Source organism: Vanessa tameamea, chromosome 19 (genome assembly GCF_037043105.1).
Source record: "Vanessa tameamea isolate UH-Manoa-2023 chromosome 19, ilVanTame1 primary haplotype, whole genome shotgun sequence".
Classification (NCBI taxonomy): domain Eukaryota; kingdom Metazoa; phylum Arthropoda; class Insecta; order Lepidoptera; family Nymphalidae; genus Vanessa; species Vanessa tameamea.
Window position 1 is genome coordinate 6231560 of NC_087327.1, and position 18801 is coordinate 6250360.

General features: G+C 30.3%; 5 protein-coding genes across 5 annotated transcripts in view; 2 read left to right on the top strand and 3 right to left on the bottom strand.

Annotated features, from left to right (window-relative positions):
* The window catches only part of LOC113399382 (uncharacterized protein C14orf119), a 292988-nt gene that overhangs the window by 89973 nt on the left and 184214 nt on the right, over nt 1-18801 (bottom strand). The window lies entirely within an intron of this gene.
* LOC113399377 (zinc transporter ZIP1-like) lies at nt 16-9766 on the bottom strand. The gene is made up of 5 exons (XM_026638496.2): nt 9267-9766; nt 5379-5751; nt 3222-3429; nt 1715-1850; nt 16-188 (listed from the first exon to the last, which is right to left on the bottom strand). Exons 1-5 carry the CDS (start codon nt 9553-9555, stop codon nt 181-183), a joined length of 1014 nt encoding a protein of 337 aa, XP_026494281.1. The 5' UTR covers nt 9556-9766; the 3' UTR covers nt 16-180.
* LOC113399375 (beta-1,3-galactosyltransferase 5-like) lies at nt 11971-14521 on the top strand. Its single transcript, XM_026638495.2, has 3 exons — nt 11971-12424; nt 12622-12769; nt 12915-14521. The coding sequence occupies exons 1-3, from the start codon at nt 12256-12258 to the stop codon at nt 13663-13665; spliced, it is 1068 nt and encodes a 355-aa protein (XP_026494280.2). The 5' UTR covers nt 11971-12255; the 3' UTR covers nt 13666-14521.
* Nucleotides 14279-15692, bottom strand: LOC113399378 (uncharacterized). Its single transcript, XM_026638497.2, has 3 exons — nt 15368-15692; nt 15083-15261; nt 14279-14990 (listed from the first exon to the last, which is right to left on the bottom strand). Exons 1-3 carry the CDS (start codon nt 15623-15625, stop codon nt 14576-14578), a joined length of 852 nt encoding a protein of 283 aa, XP_026494282.2. The 5' UTR covers nt 15626-15692; the 3' UTR covers nt 14279-14575.
* Nucleotides 16956-18786, top strand: LOC135193815 (63 kDa chaperonin, mitochondrial-like). Its single transcript, XM_064217833.1, has one exon. It carries the CDS (start codon nt 17006-17008, stop codon nt 18707-18709), a length of 1704 nt encoding a protein of 567 aa, XP_064073903.1. The 5' UTR covers nt 16956-17005; the 3' UTR covers nt 18710-18786.

Here is an 18801-nt window from a genome sequence, read left to right on the forward strand (position 1 = left end):
ATTAAAAAACCCGACTTCAAGAAAATATTTTAATAACACAAAAATTTAAGCAGTTCTTATATAACAAATTTAAGTATAACTATGTGAAATATTTACTTCACAAATCTTGACCACTTCTCTTCATCAAATCCACCTTCCACGAAGAACATTTCTGTGTTCTTTCAAGTTTTTTAATTTGCATCAGGCGACTGTAACAAAAATCAAGTATGAAGTAAGTCTAAATAAAATAAAATTAAAGTAATATTAATTGTAAGAACTAAAAGAAATCACAGAAAAAAAATCATACACCATACATTCTTCTATTTTATTTACAGCTCCTTATATCAATTTTATTATAAATCCGTTCGTGTTCGCGGAATGTTACCAGGCTAAATATGTTAGCAAATATTACAAAACAAGTCATAAACACGTTGACTGAACAAGCGAATATGACAAAATAGTTGCATATTAGGTAATTAGAATATCTTTCAGATAGACAGTCGATATTTAATTACTCTTTTAAAGTACTTCCTTAATTTTCTTAATGAATAACTCAGTCCTTTATAATAATACATTTATTCGAAACGTAAATTAGTTTTTATGAAAGTCATAACTAGTACGCAAGCTATAAGAAGAAAATAATATTCTATAATATATTCTAACTTAGATAAACAGAGAGAAGGATTGTAATGTCCAAAAGATTTATAGTTCCAAATTCTGGCCTAATATGGTCTTGAGTAGATTATTTATTGATAAATCTCAGAAAAAGGAGTCCTTTGCTCAACAGTGGGGCATTCGACTGGTACTTCATTTATATATATTTAAATATATCTATTCGTTATGTTCTTAACTTGTTATTGACCGTTTAACTTCCGTACGGCTTGACGAGTGAGGTAATATTCGGACAATATAGCATTTCTTTCGTCGAAAAACGGTACCAATATATTTAAAAAAATGATTAGCTATATTAATTATGAGTAACTTTGGTAAAGTTAGTAGATTACAAATAAAATCAAAATAAGGACCCGATACGCGATTGTGATCAAATTAGAACAGACTGGTTTGATCTACCTACTACTAGTAATATAAAACCATTTAAATAATATTAAATAAGATAATTAATCTTTATAGCAATTTACTGTATCAAATAAGCTGAAAAAAAAACGCTACAATATCTTCTTTTGTAAATAAAAATATATACAAATTCCTTGCTTGACGACATTTGTTGGTCTAAATATATCAAGTATTTCTCAAGATTTGAGATTTATAATCTCGTTGAAAATACGTGACGAGATCCATATAGCAGATTACATCTAAAACGGAAGATAGAAAGTATTATCTGTACTTAACGGCTACTCTTTGATATCTCCAGTACTTGAGTTCGGTTACTAAACTATCTCTTAACAATTGTTATTATACATAATTATAATTGATAATTTTATCAATTTCATTTCTACAGAATAATTAAGAATAAATTTACAAGACAATTATTGCCATGTTATACTGCTAGACAATCACAAAGGGTTATTTTGTTACATACAAGGGTTTATATACTATAAAGCATTTATGTAACAACTACCACTGTCCCACTTTAGGTATAACTGTTTCACATTTATACACATCTGATAGAAATTTATTAGAGCACGCGAATATTCTTTAGATTTGACACATTTTCCTTCAACTGGATATTGTTCTGTATGAGGGATTTCGTTATTGAATTTAATGTTTTACATACCTAATTCCACAACCGCTTCAAGAGAAACCATCAATGCAAAGCCAAGTACTGAACAGACAAACTGCATAAGTCCCGTTCGGTCTTGCCTCCAGACTTCAAAGAATACGACGTACACCAAAGTCCCACATGCCAGACCCTGGAAATTAATTGATAGTATATTAAATTATTAAACAAAATAAAATACTACTTGTGAGAAACATTTCGATAGTGTTAATATAAAAATGTGACGCAAACTGGGATCAATTTTACTAACAAAATGTAATTTTATGCAAACGAATTAAATCGTAATCGTTGCCCTTAAAACATTTTCAAATTCTACTAACACAACGATCCAGTTGAGGTTCGGTCGAAGTTGAATAGATATCGAATCGAAAATGTTTAACTGTTATAAAATCGTCCCCAGTTGCGATTCAGCTGACAATAATTTTTATAAAGAATAGTCAAAGGCTAATCAGAATAGAATCGGGAACGTATCTTAACTTAGTAAAATTAGCCCGTTTCCTCTGGGTCAAACTTAAAAAATACATTCAAAATAGTGAAGTAAATGGTATGTTGCTTGTTTTATCAAAACCGATACTACCGTCATTTTTTCATTTTAAACAAACTCTACCTATAATTTTTCAAAAAAGTACTTTAATAGAGTTTTTTCGTCTAAATGGCGAGAAAAATGAAATCTCAGCTTCCACTGTTTCTGAACGTAAATTCAAAAGAGAGTAACCGACAAGACATGCAAACAAATGTGAATAGTTAATGTCAAGCGGAAATATGAATCGAATTATGAATTTCCTGATATTTATATGACAAAAATATATGTATAAGAATCACGAAATACTATTCTTTGGATTAATTTTCTTTATCGCAAATATCTGTGGCGTTTTCATGGAGATCGACATTATCTAAGATAAATCGATTGATTTTGATCATGAAGCATCAAACTTTCATATTTACATCATTAATAGGTACTTGTAGATAACGAATACGTGACTTTTCTTGTCGGCTCTCCGTTTCAACAAGAAGTGCTTAAATGACTTTCAAGTACGTTTCTAATACTACTCATATAAATTGTAGTTAACAATAAAATACTGTTGTTAGGACCATTAATTAAATGTTGCTTAGATACTTAATTAATTATTATTTAAATTATGACACGCTTTTGAATTTAAGGGTATGTTTCCAATGGTGTTCAACTAGGTACATGAATAAACTATGATTGAAAGCAGCATTAAATGACATCAACATGCGATGGACTCAATAATTCCAAACTATCATTGTTGTATTTACAATTGTAATTAGTTTTATTATAATCCTATTGGAAAAACGTGGAAAATTATAGATTTAAAATGAGCACTTATTATATAGCCTCATTCTATATTATATTTTTTATGAATTTTAAAAATGTAGTCATTTTTCTTTCAGTGTCATAATCGTCTGATTATTCTTTAGAAGAATTTTGTCTAGGAATTTAAATGAAACTGAAAATAAATATTCCAAAGAAAAATATTTTTACCTGCAACACAACTGAATAAATTCCAGCTTCAGTAGCGCCAGCGCCACCAACCAACATAATTCCCACGCCGATTCCCAGCGCTGACACGAAAGAGAAGGTGAAGATGTAGACAATGGACAACCATCGCTTTGTACCAGCAGCTAATAGTTCAACACCGATACAAAAGGCGATGATGTACTTATGTGCAGACACTGCACCAAACATGTACCTAAAACAAAAGGTTTTCGAATTTTAAGAATATCACACTGAGCCATTAGTTTTTTTAGGGAATGTTCTTAAATAGCGTATTTTCGATAGTGAAAATTATCAAATTTGATAAAAATTTAAATAAGTATAGAAATATACTTAAATATTTAGTCATAAAAGCGCATTGTTAATTTATTATATTAAAATTAAAAGGTGTAATTTATAGTCTGTATCACGTGACCTAAAACACCAGCGGCCATGGTCAGGTAGGCAAAACTGTCATTTCAATATCATCTGGCACTATGATAAACAACTTTTCTGGAGTTTTAATGCTAGTATTTGTACATTCCAGTAATAGCAATTGTAATTCATTATTTTTCTTAAAAACACCAAATATTTATAGCTGTTAACGTTAAATGAGTACCGGTCGTACACGACTGTTGTTTTTAACAATCTGACGTCATCAAAATGACTGACAGCGTTTTTGCGGGAACAAAAAAGGCTTAAAATTGTAATTATATAAATTTAATTTTATGGCAAGAAAGCGTGTTTATTTTGCTGAATTTTTTTGTGGCCTTTTATTAGGAAAACAACATTTTGAAGTAATTTTTCAAACATAGTAGAATACCCTATTGGTGGTGTATTTATCATTCCTCATATCACCAATGCGCCACCAACCTTGTGAGCTAAGATATTATGTCCCTTGTACCTATAGTTACACTGGCTCACTCATTAAAACACAACAATACTAACGATTGCTGTTCGGCGGTAGAACATCTGATGAGTAGGACTTACGTTGGGTTAAGTAATCCTTATGTAAATGGAAATATATGATAATATTATGTGTTTTTATTATTTTTTTAATTTAATTACATTTAATTTTGGTCTGGATATATTATATATTAATGTATCTTTATTATTGTACTAATATTACACAAGATCTTCCGCATAAGCGTACTCATTATAAGTACTACGATAATCCCATAGACAATTTTTAAGTTTTAGCTAATAGGACATTTTGCAAACATAATTAAATGAAGACTTGTTTCTTACGTATTTTATTACTTGACCCTGGCGACAGATTCGAAAAAGAATAATTTAATATTTTTTTAGAATTTAGTAAAATAGAGAATATTTAGATGATCTAAATCAAACTTAACTAAAAATGTGTATAGTATGCTTCCCGACGCCATTGTTCGGACAATACAAATTCATTTTAATTGATTTTATTTTTAAATCGTACGTAAATGGTATTTAGGTATTTTATGTAAATTTCTTTGTGCAGCTTGCTAAGATTGAATAATATTTTTTTATGTATACGTCAACATAAATAAACCATTTATCTCAAAAGTATTATGTAGTGTAGAATTACATTTATTTGAATTTCTTATACCTGCCGTCGAGTGTTGATTCAAGTGTTATTTGCGATTAAAAACAATTAATAATGCGAACAACCGAGACGCGATGATAACAAACTTTTTTTTGTATTTAAATTGATTAATTAAACATACTACAGGTAATAAATGAAGTTTGATAAATGTGCAAAATATATTGCGAAAATTACAATTTTAAATATCTATCCAATAAAAGTCAAACACTAACTGATTGATACGACGCGCCGCCCAAACCGGTGGATCTCTGGGAGCATAAAATTTTGCGCAGGAGTTTTTCGTGGAGTTATGTGATCATTATTTTCTAACTTATTTTAAGAGTGCATTAGTAATTAACGCGTCATTGTGGACACACAATTAAATAGCATGCATATTGAACGAATACAACGAGCATAGATATGTTTAAATACTATATTAATATATCACTACCACCATCTTAATGTTCGAATTGTGGTAAGTAAGGAAATAAGTAGTCATTAATAGACTTCATTCTTAAACAAATCCCGTTTTAAATTGAAAAAGTAAACTAAAATTAAAAAAAAAACAGTTATAATGATAGATGTGACTTAAATAAACATACCAGACATTTCTAGCAGATGATTCTAATCCAACAGCCAATCCTTCGAACAGCTCGTGTATAGACAAAGCTAAAACAATTAGGAGTCCTCTTAAGGCCGCTACAACTGTGTCATCAGACGTCACCGCGAGATGACTGTGCCCGTGATGATGCGCTGTAGCTTCCAACTCCTTAATAGGTTTGTCTGAAGAAACACCGGCCTCTTCACTAGACCTTCGTATACTCAAAACACGTGTAAAACTAGTGTTTGCAGTCTTGTTCTCGCGACTATTAATGTACACGTGGACCAACTCCTCGACTAAATACATCATGAAGAACCCGCAGCACATGATAAGCGCGGCAAGGTAAATTGGCATTTCTGGTATTAGTCCGGATTCTATGGAAAGATAACAAAAATTAATATTTATATTTTTTTCACAGTAGTAATTTTCAGACTGATAAATGGGCCATTTTATAACAAGTGGCGGTGTCATGGGCCGACAATTATACAGCTTATTAAGCGATAGGTTCTGAATTCTAATCCCATATCGGGTTGGTATTATATTATTGCGTTTCTCTGTCAAGAAAACTCAGTAGCATTATATAGGCAGTGGTGAAATTCTCGAGCCTCGAAGAGCACGTAATGACGTACGAACTCGTAAGGTCCGGTGCTTCAACTTTTTCTTTACTGTATCATCAGATTATGAGAATCAAGTAGGTAATAAATAGATAGTGCACCTTAATTTTTGCACTCACCTGTGCACTATAATATTATATTCTGCACAATTGACTATTAGGTATACGTTGAATATGGCCGCCGTAACCAAAATCGCTAGGACATCATCACTGAAGAATATGTAAACTTCCTACAATTTTAGAGTCAAAATAGTAATTATTGTTAATATTTCTGTTACTGTTAAAGTACTTTCATCAGCTTTGCCATTATTATGAGTAGGTATATAATATATGTATATAATTACATGTTTAAAATAATATAAATAATAAAACTACATATTTAAAACGTTTCCGCTAGTCACGGCTTTCGACTAAAAATAGTTAATAATTTATTTATTTTTACGTTATTTGCATACCTATTTCGCTCAGGCCTCTTGGATTTATTAATCAATTCAGATGTCATTTCAAAATTGAAATTTATAGAGGATAGTACGTGAGTAATTCCCTGTGATAACTAAAATAACATGTCGTCCTGGACTTCCCGGGAGAGAAATTAGAGAATACAACAGGGAGCAATTGTTTTAAGTAGTCTAAGTATCAATAACCGACGGCGTAGTCCTGTGGGATCCCCTGCTTTATCGAATGCGTTATATTAATAAATGTACTAAGGAGCAAATAGTCCATAGTTTAGTTTAACTTAATTGTTAATTTCATAGTAGCTAATTTATAGGGTAACAGTCTTTCTCCTTAGTTCAAGTCGCGATAATTAGATATTTCGATGAGCCAATCATTATTATCTGTTTGTCCATATGTTTAATATTTATCTTATATTGCAAATGAATGAAACATTTTTGCCTATTTTTTCACTCTATAACATATATTTATTTACAATATACATCCTTCAAAATTTAAAGTATCTAAAGTATTTCTCACCTTATCGTTATGTTAGGCAATCTGTCTCTATTAGTTTATCGAAAATACAAACAAAAAAATCGTTAAAGATGTAATCTTATCAAAACATGTCAAATGTTGTATTATATGGATATTATTGGTCTCCAAACACAGTTTAGATCAGTAATGACGTATTTATAAGAAATAGAAGCAAAAATACCGTGATGTCCCGCAAATCCGGATTAGATGGTTTAAGGCTACGGTTCAGTTTTAATAGAATTTGGTTACAGTAACTAGAAATAGCAATAATTATAAAGTAAATTTTTTTGCCATAAACATACATTTTATTGTCTTTAACTTTTTTTAAATGCTACATAATGAGCGTCTATCTAAGTTTCCACCTTAAGTCTCTCTTTAGATGCCCATTGGCTACAATTTTATTATAAAACACAACTTAACTAATATATTTATTTAATTGTAATTCCTTTGCACGTGACACTAATAATCGAAATAACCTGTGCGTTCTCGGCACAAAAAAAAATATATTTCCATCCTTATGAACTAGGTGTCTGGACAATTCGGGTCAGAATTATCAAGTCAACTGTATTCACTAATAATAAATAGTATTCACGTACAGTTCCTTGAAAAAACTTGGAATTAGTCAAAGCTGCTCAAATGTAAATTATTGGATCCGTGTGTAATTTTTATTTATGAATTAGATATTCATCCAAGCACGAGATAAATTACAAATTTAATATACGGAAACTCATTTTTGTTTCGTTTCGTTCCTCGTAACGAATAACGTAGGAAGGACTTCAATCTTACGGTGACATACTTTTTCTGTATATTCATTGGAATACCTAATACTTTACATAATACTAAGAATCCCTTATAAATTTGTGTACACGAGGCAACTAGCCAGTCGATGTAGGTGGTTGATATAATATTTGTAGTTTAAAACAATGATTTATGCGTCGGACAGTGCTTATTGCTATTTAACCCACGCTCGCGAATTAGCCGCTAACGCGTTAGTTTGTATCGTTCAATGAGCTATTTAAAACTAAGATTTACATTATAAACATTATCATTATCAACTTTTATGACATGTATTTGCTAATAGTACGTGTTTACCGACATATAAACATATTTACATATATACAATTCTCGATTTGATCCTGTCCTTACATTCGAATGAAGTTTCATTGAACACTTTTAATATTAAAAATATAATATATTTTTTTAAAGGAGTTTATTTTTAATTTCAATAAAATCCTATATAAGTTAACAAAGCATTATGTCGCGAAATAAGACACTCTTTTAATGTGTTTTTTTTTTAATTAAAAAAATCGCCTATATTTATTTATTTTTTATTTATTTATTTATTGGAAAAGTTACACCATCAACTTATCACTAAGCACTTAAAATTCATATCTGACTTGGGTAACATACAAAGTGATACGTCTTTAAAGGTGTAAACAACATTGTATTTCAATTTATATTATTGATATCTATACTGATATATTAGGTACCTATAGGTAAAGAGGTCGTCTGCTTATATGCTCCAAGTTCAGGAATTACCATTCCAATTTCAAAAAAATAATATGCGTTAGCTTTATTGACAACGAAATTTACCTATAGAGTAATAAAACATCACTTAGGACATGTATCCTAATACCTATAATGTATATATAGGTCATATTCGCATAGGTTATACTTAAAGACGTAATAGGAGAACGTTCAATATACCGATTGACTGATTTTTTATGAGTTAGTAACTTTGTAGGTAGACGATTTATTAATAATAATTAAAATCCAAAATCTACTATTAAGTATTTTAAATTAATTTTTTACTTTATGTGATAATATCAACCATAATATCGTGCTCAGTAAAATAGTTACAATTAGTTTTAGATATAAATTATACATTATTTACTTTGTATGTCATTTAACCCAATAGCGCTTGAAAAACTGACTCCTTCTTAGGAAAGCCATGGGCGCTCACTAGTTTGCCATGTGTTTACATTCTACACGTTACCTTTAAATGTCACAGTAAAGGTTATTGCCACTACCTCTCCTATTTAGATGAAATTAATATTTATAGCGGATGTAAAAAATTACAATTTTAAAACAATATACTAAACCAATTTTAAATAAACGCCTGAACCACTTAAAAAAGCTTTTATATTTAGTATTTTATTTATTTTAGTGTCCTATTAAAATTACCCTCCACATATTTAAAGAAAAAATACGTTTCAAACCTCCACGCTAGTTGACTTAACCAGATTAGAAATATTTATGAAGACTTTATCTTAATGCTTTGCATTAGAAACAAAAGAAAAATCTCACCTTGTAACAGCTCTATATTTTCATCGACCTCCGGCAACAAGTGCATGAATGTAGTCGCGAAAAGAACCCCACCTCCAAAAGACAGTAGACCAATTACAAACTGATTCGATGCCCTCATATTATTTCCATCAGATTTCGTGAACCATCCGAATTTAAGCGATATAACCATGGGAGAGAGGCCGAAAACCATCGATACGCTAAATAGGGAGACCATTGTTATTATTTTCGCTCTCAATGCGTACTCCTCATCATCGTGAGTAATATTTGTTATATTCATTGTTCCACTCATTATAACGTCAGTTTTAATTGAATAGAAGTTCCTGGCGGTATACGCGCACTGCTTGTATCCTCACCGTCTCCTCGCTCGACTGATTACTGAATATCCTACGCCCCAGTCGTAGGTGGACTGAGATAACGTTGTAAATGATAAAAATGACAGTGCCTGCTTGCTCTCAGACGCGATGATTATGTTCCGCTCCTGTCTAGTACACTAAGAAATATGATACTAAAACAATTGTATAGAGGTATATATACCTAAATACAATCGTTTTAAGTAATGATAACAACTTTTATGTAGTTTTCTCTGGCTTATATAAAACATTTTATTTCATAAATACGTTTTTATAACAAATATATCTCCTAAATATTCTGATTACAATTCATCAAATAGCTATCATGTATATCTGTTAAAATTGTATGTATTTAATTATGAAATTTAAAGGTATATTAGCCCATACATTCAGGGCCGGACCGTAAGTTTAGGGGGCCCTGGGCTAACACTACTTAAGGGCCCACCTAAGACATATGTATAAAGACTTGAATAAAATTAATTGAATGAGTTTGATTAATTGCAGGACTCGCTGGACTGCAAACCATACGATCTGTTTAAGTTAATAAAATTATGCATTCTTTCGCATTATCGCCTATTTTTGACTTAGCTGTGGCCCACTTGAATCCACGGGGCCCTGGACTGAAGCCCAAAAACCCATATGGTAGATCCGGCCCTGCCTACATTATTTATGAATGAAATTAATTGGAATCCTTAATTAAAGATAAAATAATACAAAGTAATATGACGTCACAAATTGGTCTTTCACTGATATTGAAGTTCGAATAATATTCCAAGCCTTTATACAAAACAATAACAATAATAAAACAGTATTAAAAACATAACAATTATAATTTCTTACCACAATCTATCTTATTCGTCTAGTATGACGAGATTTAGATAAAGGTTCATTATCCTTTATAAAAAATATTGAGCATAAACTCACAATATAGACGCTGTCACAGCGAGAAGAATTATCTAAAACATGGCAAAAATCGAGTACCGTTAGTGAGACTTTTGGTGAAGATTTAAATTTGATTCTCCGTTTTCTCTAGTCTTCAACTACACTACACTGCACTAAGAAAAGGAAATATCTAATTCATACTTATTAAAAAGCTGTAAGTATTGCATTGAAGTTATCAGTTTGATTACGGTTTTTTCTTTCGCATCGCTAGATTTATTGATAGACGTAATTAGTAAGCGCGAATAATGAAAAATTTAAACAAATACCGTCAATGAATTATTTCACGATTCAATTGTTTGACTGTTGTTTCTTGAGTAATATTTTCAACTTTCCACTGATAACTAAGACAAGATTCAAATTTGATGATAATGAAATGATTATTTTAAAAAAAGCCCGCAATGGATTTTAATTAAAGTTTTATGACTTTTGGCTTAGCTGCGGCCTTAATCTTCCAAACTTCTCGTTAGAATAGCTAATCATTCCAAGGCGTAAGATTATTATTAGAATTACATTATACCTAATACAATAAAAATCATAATTCTAGTTGTGGCCTCATTGAAGAGGGTTTTACCCTCCTAAGTTGAGGGTAAAACTACTGGTTTTGGAAGCGATTTGTACACTTGATCAACAAAAAGTAATGAGTATTAAGTTTTTCTATGAAACAATGATATTACTGAAAAAAGCAAGAAGAAAATGCGCTACCATAAAAGACCACCAAAGAATTACAAATAAAATGATCTTTAACCGATCTATAAAAAGTTCACAGAACCAAATATGATAGATATAAATAAGCATAATAAATAAGCCACAATAATAGACTTTAAGTCAGAAATGCGTGCAATCTGATCGATTTTTTGCGGTACAATTTCTTGATAATTTCCATATGTTGTAAGTTGTATATATTGTAATTATATAAATGTGCAGTATTATTAAATTGTATGTTACTTAACCGATGAAAGCCAAGATATTTCAACAAATATAACATGAACACGAAAAAATTTAATGTGAAGGATGAAGTTAATTTCTTTTTTAAATAGACCGGTTTAATATAAAACCTTAAAACCGCGTTTATGAAATTGCGGCTGCAGATCCTGAAGTCTCTGCTTTCATTAATATGTCATATCATTAAAACAATTGGATTTTTCTACCAATAATTTTTAATAGCAGCCTTGAATGGCTTCCCAATTCAATATAATATAATACCAATTTAAAAAAAGAAACTTTAAAAAAGGATATTTTAATTTGCCGTATAACTTTATGTATTACAGACTTTGAAATATCTAAATCAATTCATTTTTATTAAATTCGGACGTGAAAAGTAAATGCAACGGTTAAACTTAAAATCGTCCATAATGATTGGAAGCTTTCTCGTTTTGAAACGAAGCTTACAACTGTCATAAAAGCATAAGAAAATCGTTAGAGACAGCAAATATCAATAAGGACCCGTCAGTGTCAAATTTCATAAAATCACAAATGGAAAGTACAAAAAAACAAATGAACTTTATTAATTTAATTGATTTAATGTGCTTGTAAAAAGTAGTTACTTATATAAAATGTTTAAATGTTACAGTTTGAAGTTACGATTAAAAATAAATTAAATAAATGACGCACTTTTTTTACATTAACTAAGCAATCAATTTGCAGCACAAATATTCTTAAATAACATAATGTAAATATAAATAAGTGCTTTATTTTTAATGAAAATGCCAAAAAAACTAGTCTTCTTAATTATAATTGCTTTGATATCACTGTTAATATGGATATACCATACTTCAAATTTCGATTATAACAGTTCAGTTCTCGTCTTAAAACAAAACAATTATTTCCGAAGTACTCTTATACAACCATCTAATACCTCCTGTAATCGTAAGTAAATTATCTAAAATGATATTTTATTATTAAAATGGCAATAGTCATTTGGTAAATTTTTAATTTGTAGTAATTTAATAAGACTTCTGTATTTTCTGAAATTGTCTTTGTTGTTATTCAAAGTTGTACATTATTTTAGTATTAACATAAAAATTTAAGAAGTGAAAATAAAGAGATTCTTTTCTAATTTTCAGGAAATCCATTTCTAGTGATAATTATTACTTCATATGTAGGACATGTTGAACTCCGAAGTGCCCACAGGCGAGCTATGCCTCCAGATTATTTAGCATCTCTAAGAGTTACAAGAATATTTTTGCTAGCAAAAATACCGACAAATGAAAGGTAATCAAGTATAAAGTTTGCATATTGTAAGAAATATTATTTTAGGATAATCTTTATGTAGTAATTAATGGTTAATATATTAAGATATAATAAAATTTAATTAATTAAATAAAACTATATTGTAATAGCATAAAATTTATTTCAGATATATAACACAAGAGGCCATCAATGATGAAAATAATACATATGGTGATATACTCCAAGGTTCTTTCTTCGAAAACTACAGAAATCTTACACATAAACATCTCATGGGATTAGAATGGGCCTCTAGTATATGCAAGAATGCTTCATTCATATTAAAAGTTGATGATGATACAGTTTTCAACTTCAATCGAACATATAACTTCCTTAAAAAACTACCAAAAGGAGATAAAAATTTATTAATGGGGTATGTCTTAAACAACACTCTACCAAGAAGAAATAAACAAAATAAATGGTATGTCACATTTGAAGAATATAACAGGAACATTTATCCGCCATATTTGTCTGGCTGGTACTACATTATAAGCCCAAAAATTGCATCTGTAATGTGTGAAGAAGCTATGTACAACACATATTTTTGGATAGACGACATCTTTGTTACTGGGCTACTTTCTGAATCTCTTGGTTTAAAATTAAAGGAACTTCCTAAAAACTTCTGGTTGGAGTATTATGAACTACTTGAATGTTGTCTTCGAGACATGGTAACAAAATCTATGAAGTGTGACTATGTCGTTGGCCCTAATGGTGGAAGAAACAATCTGATTGTGGAATTCAATGAAGCTTACAATAACTGTCAGGCGAGAAATTGTACACAGAGGCCGAAAGATCATGATCTGAAAACTGATTGTATTGTGGGTAAAGAGAGAGCAATTTTTAGTGATGGACAAGCAGAAGTACACCATATTAACATGTAGATACACAGAAATTTTATGATAACATTTTTAAAATAGAATAAAAAATAACAAATGGGAAAATTCTACTCCTCTTACAGAGCCATATATAGTGGTCTTAATTAATGGCTTAGTAGAACCATAATTAACCAGAGATATGCTTTTTACAAACATTTAACTATCTCAATTCAATTTAATAATCATGTCTCTATTTTTACAAGTATTCAAAAGAACAACTTGTCAGGTTTTAATAATATCTACTATATGTAAATTTTTGCATTTTTATCTTATTTAGAAATTATAATCAATTTTACAGTAAGTATAGAAAAAAAAACTATTGTTTAGTATGTACTTGTTATATTATCTCAATTAGTGTAACATTAGTTTCAACTTTTAAAATAAGACAACTATAATAGTTTAAAATAGGTAGAAATTTGATGCTTTGAATATTTAATAATTTCTGGGATTACCCAAACATAGTTATAGTAACCTCAGGTCCATGGACTGTCTTCAAAGTTTATTTTTACTCTATTGTCATAAGCATTCCAGAATTTAATTCTTAGCTTTAAAGGTTGTATTAGTTTAATAGTTGATACAATTAATTAAAAAAGGTTACTTGTAGAATAGAAAAATAATATATTTTAATTCAATTTTACTAATATATTTCAGATTTTGAACTAGAGTAATTGTATAATATGGCACTACATGTCAAAAATCAGACTCATGTATGAATTTTTCTGATTTTAATAGATTAAATTACATAAGACATATAACTACTAAAAATTGTTAAATACAACATATTAAACTATATGTCAACAGATTAATATATAACAGTCAGTCTGTCAATAAACAATTAAACATTAAACCAGTCAACACAAAAGTGCTTTTATTTTGATTCTAAATAATAATTGTCCTACATTGCAAATACATAACATCAAGACTCACACCAGGCATTGGTGACTGAGCTACCGTTAACAACACAATCCTTAAAACCTTTCATTATGTAAGCAGATTGAAACCATTTGATATCATCAGTTGACTCTATACTATTAAAATTGTGTCCAGAATCATCACTATTTATGTTAAGGTTATCTAAGTTTTTACTGATAACATCACCAAATACTTGAAACTTATTACAACATGATATATTTTCAGAATTCTGTGCTTTAAAATCTAAAATAATAACTTTACAACTTCTGGGTAATTTGTATCCGTTAACAAATACAAAACTGTCACTGCAAACAATATCTTGATTGCATAAAGGGTTTTTTTTTAAGAACACATACATGTTGGTTGGAGATATTGAATTAAAGAAAATTTCACTTAACTTCTCTGATGTTACTAAATTTCTGAAACAAATTAAATATTTAATAACATGGTACTTGTAAAAAAATACAAATCACAGAATTACTTATACAGCAGTTAAAACAATTACACTTACTTGAAAACAGTTCTTTGTATTTTCTGATCACTTGCAATATTGCTTGAATGGCATTGTGGCATGTGACAACTAGTAGGCAGAATAAGGCGGTATACTTCTTTGCAAGTAATAGGTGTTGAACCTAAGGCTATGCAAATCTCTTCGGGTACACTTGCACCACCAATTTCTTTTAAAAGACTCTAAAATAATAAAAAAAAATTATACTTTGACCTTATGTAAATACTATAGCGTTAGTCCATCATTGTTAGTACAAAAAAAGTACTGAAGAGATGATTCCTCTTTTACCTTAATAATAAAATCAAGATTATCCAGAGCGGCAGACGCTGTACGAAAATGCCTTTCAGACTGAAAGCCTTCCTTTATATTTTCACAAGCCTTTCGTTTATTTACAATTTCTTTTAACCACTGATAAGTATAAGGAATTTGAAGCCTTTGATATGCTAAAAATTTTATAATTTCTACTACAATATGTCCACAGGATATAGACGTTAATTGATCCCCTATGTTCAAATCAATTTTAATAAAGTTTTTTACTGTACTCATATTAATTATTAAATATTTCTTCCTGAAAGTTTTCAGAGTACTTGACGTCGAATAGTTTTATAATTTATTTTAAAATGTAACCGATAACCGGTGCTGCTAGAATAAAAAAACCTTCAAACTTCAAAAGTTCAAAGCGCTAATAGACAATAGTGATGAAAAAGGCTCTTTATTCGAGTATTATATTTAAAAATGTTACTTTGAAAAATTTCATATTATCATTATTCATAAATATTAGTTTTATTCACTAATGAAATTAGCTATCACATTTAACGTTAGAAGATTTCTATACTATTGGACAAGTGATAATGTAGCGTTTCGTGCTAGAAGCACTAAAATGGTAGCACTGCCGACAATATATTGACTTAAAATAAATATTCTTGACCAATGACGTTTTATAAATTATTTTATGTGGTATTAGTTGCTATGTTTTTTTATTTATTTTAGCGTTATGTTATACTTTTTTCTTTCACACGACGGCATTTTCGCTTTTTAATATTGCTGGTCACGCTCGTCCCTTTGATTAACGCAAGGCTTAGTAAAATGCCCGATTAGAATGTTTTTAAGTTTTCAGTTTTTGATCGCTATAAGTTAATTGTTGTGATTATGATCATGATTACATCTGTCGCGTAATGATAAATTTATCAAAATACATTTTTATTTTATTTTTCTCTCTGGCTTGCTTCTGCAACTTATCCTTATGAAGGAAAAATAGAAACTTAGCAGAAATGAATTTGAGATTTTTGGATAAAATATTATTTAATTCACAACACAATAAAGCTTATATAAATAAATGACATAATTTAAAGGAAAGTTAAAATAACAAGTTAAAGTTCTGTCTGTCGACTCATATTAAATAAATAAATATTGGACAACATCACATACATTACTCTGATCCCAATGTAAGTAGCTAAAGCATTTGTGTTATGAAAATCAGAAGTAACGACGGTTCCACAAACACCCAGACCCAAGACAACATAGAAAACTAATGAACTTTTTCTACATCGACTCGGCCAGGAATCGAACCAGGGACCTCTGAATGGCGTACCCATGAAAACCGATGTACACACTACTCGACCACGGAGGTCGTCTATATTACATATAAAACAAATAGTTTCAAATAAATCATTGGCAAAAATCTTGAAATCATAATCCAGTCATTACATATTATAATATGAGCTAATAATTCTGGCTTAATTAAGCTGAAACAGAAATAACACAAATTATAACGTTCCATATTAGAATGAGGTGATACACGGCAAAAAAAAGAAAAGAATGATGTGTCAGTGTATTTTTTGAGCTGAATATTATTGCATGACATATTGTCTTAAAATCCTATATTTATATCAAAAAAGTAAAAACATCGATAATTGTCATTAGAAAATGTATCGTATACAAAATTTATTAAAAATATTAAATCAGAAATTGAGTTATTCAATTTCAAGCCAACGTTTCTTCGCGAAGGAAGTTCGTTTCGGTCCAGATGTAAGGGCTCTCATGTTACAAGGGGTTGATATTCTAGCTGATGCAGTGGCAGTCACATTAGGTCCAAAAGGAAGAAATGTAATTTTAGAACAAGCATTTGGACCGCCAAAAATAACAAAAGACGGAGTTACCGTTGCAAAGGGAATCGAACTTAAAGACAGATTTCAAAATATTGGTGCAAAGCTTGTTCAAAATGTTGCAAATAAGACTAATGAAGAAGCTGGGGACGGAACAACAACAGCAACAATTTTAGCTAGAGCTATAGCAAGAGAAGGTTTTGACAGTATTTCGAAAGGTGCTAATCCTATTGAAATTAGAAAAGGTGTTATGTTGGCAGTCGAGACCGTAACGGCACATTTAAGGAAAATATCTAAACCTATTAAACTTACAGAAGAAATTGAACAAGTAGCTACGATTTCTGCTAACGGTGACAAGAGCATAGGAAAACTTATAGCAGATGCAATGAATAGAGTTGGTAAAGATGGAATTATAACTGTAAAAGATGGAAAAACATTATACGACGAAATGGAAGTAGTAGAAGGTATACAAATTGAGAAAGGTTATGTGTCTCCCTATTTTATAAACTCAAAAAAGGGCCCTAAAGTAGAATATAATGACGCTTTAATTCTCTACTCGGACAAGAAGATTTTTACAGCCAGCCAAATTGTCCCAGCCTTAGAAATTGCGAACACTCATAAGAAACCATTAATTATTATAGCAGAAGATTATGAGGGCGAACCTTTATCAGTATTAGTAGTAAATAAATTAAAAATTGGCTTGCAAGTGGCCGCTATTAAAGCGCCAAGTTTTGGTGAATATAGAAAAAACACATTAATTGATCTTGCTATCGCCACTGGTGGTGTGATTTTTGAAGATAATGAAAATTTAATACGACTGGAAGACTGTCAACTTGAAAGTCTTGGAAGAGTTGATGAAGTGATAATAACAAAAGATTCTACACTTCTATTAAATGGAAAAGGAGATAAAAAGGAAATAGAAGAACGAATTGAATTATTGCGATCTGAATATGACGAAACTACTAAAGAATTTGATAGGCAGAGATTATTGGATCGAATTTCAAGGCTCAAAAGTAGAGTTTGCATTTTACGTATTGGAGGATGTAGTGAGGTAGAAGTAAATGAAAAAAAAGATCGAGTAAATGATGCTCTTAATGCAACTCGAGCGGCAATAGCTGAAGGAATTGTCCCTGGGGGCGGCGCGGCTCTAGTTCGTTGTATACCAGAACTAGCAAACTTAAAACCACCTAATTCTGATCAAGCATTAGGAATAAATATAATAAAAAAGGCGTTACGTACTCCATGTTTAACAATAGCAAGTAATGCTGGTTGTGACGGTTCTGTCGTAGTATCAAAAGTTGAAAGTATGGCTTTGAACTACGGATACGATGTACTTAATAATGAGTATGTCGATATGATTGAAAGAGGTATTATAGACCCAACAAAAGTAGTCAGAAGTGCATTGACTGATGCCAGTGGGGTAGCATCTCTATTGACTACTGCTGAAGCGGCGATTTGCGATTTGTCATCAGAAAAAGACAGTCCAAGTCTTGGACGTGAGAGTGCGGGTGTTACAATATATTAATATTATATAGCAAGCCATATACGATTTTTTAGTACAAAATTATGGTATGTTTAGCGGAAGGCGAGGTAGCTGTTATTGTTAAAATTGTTAAT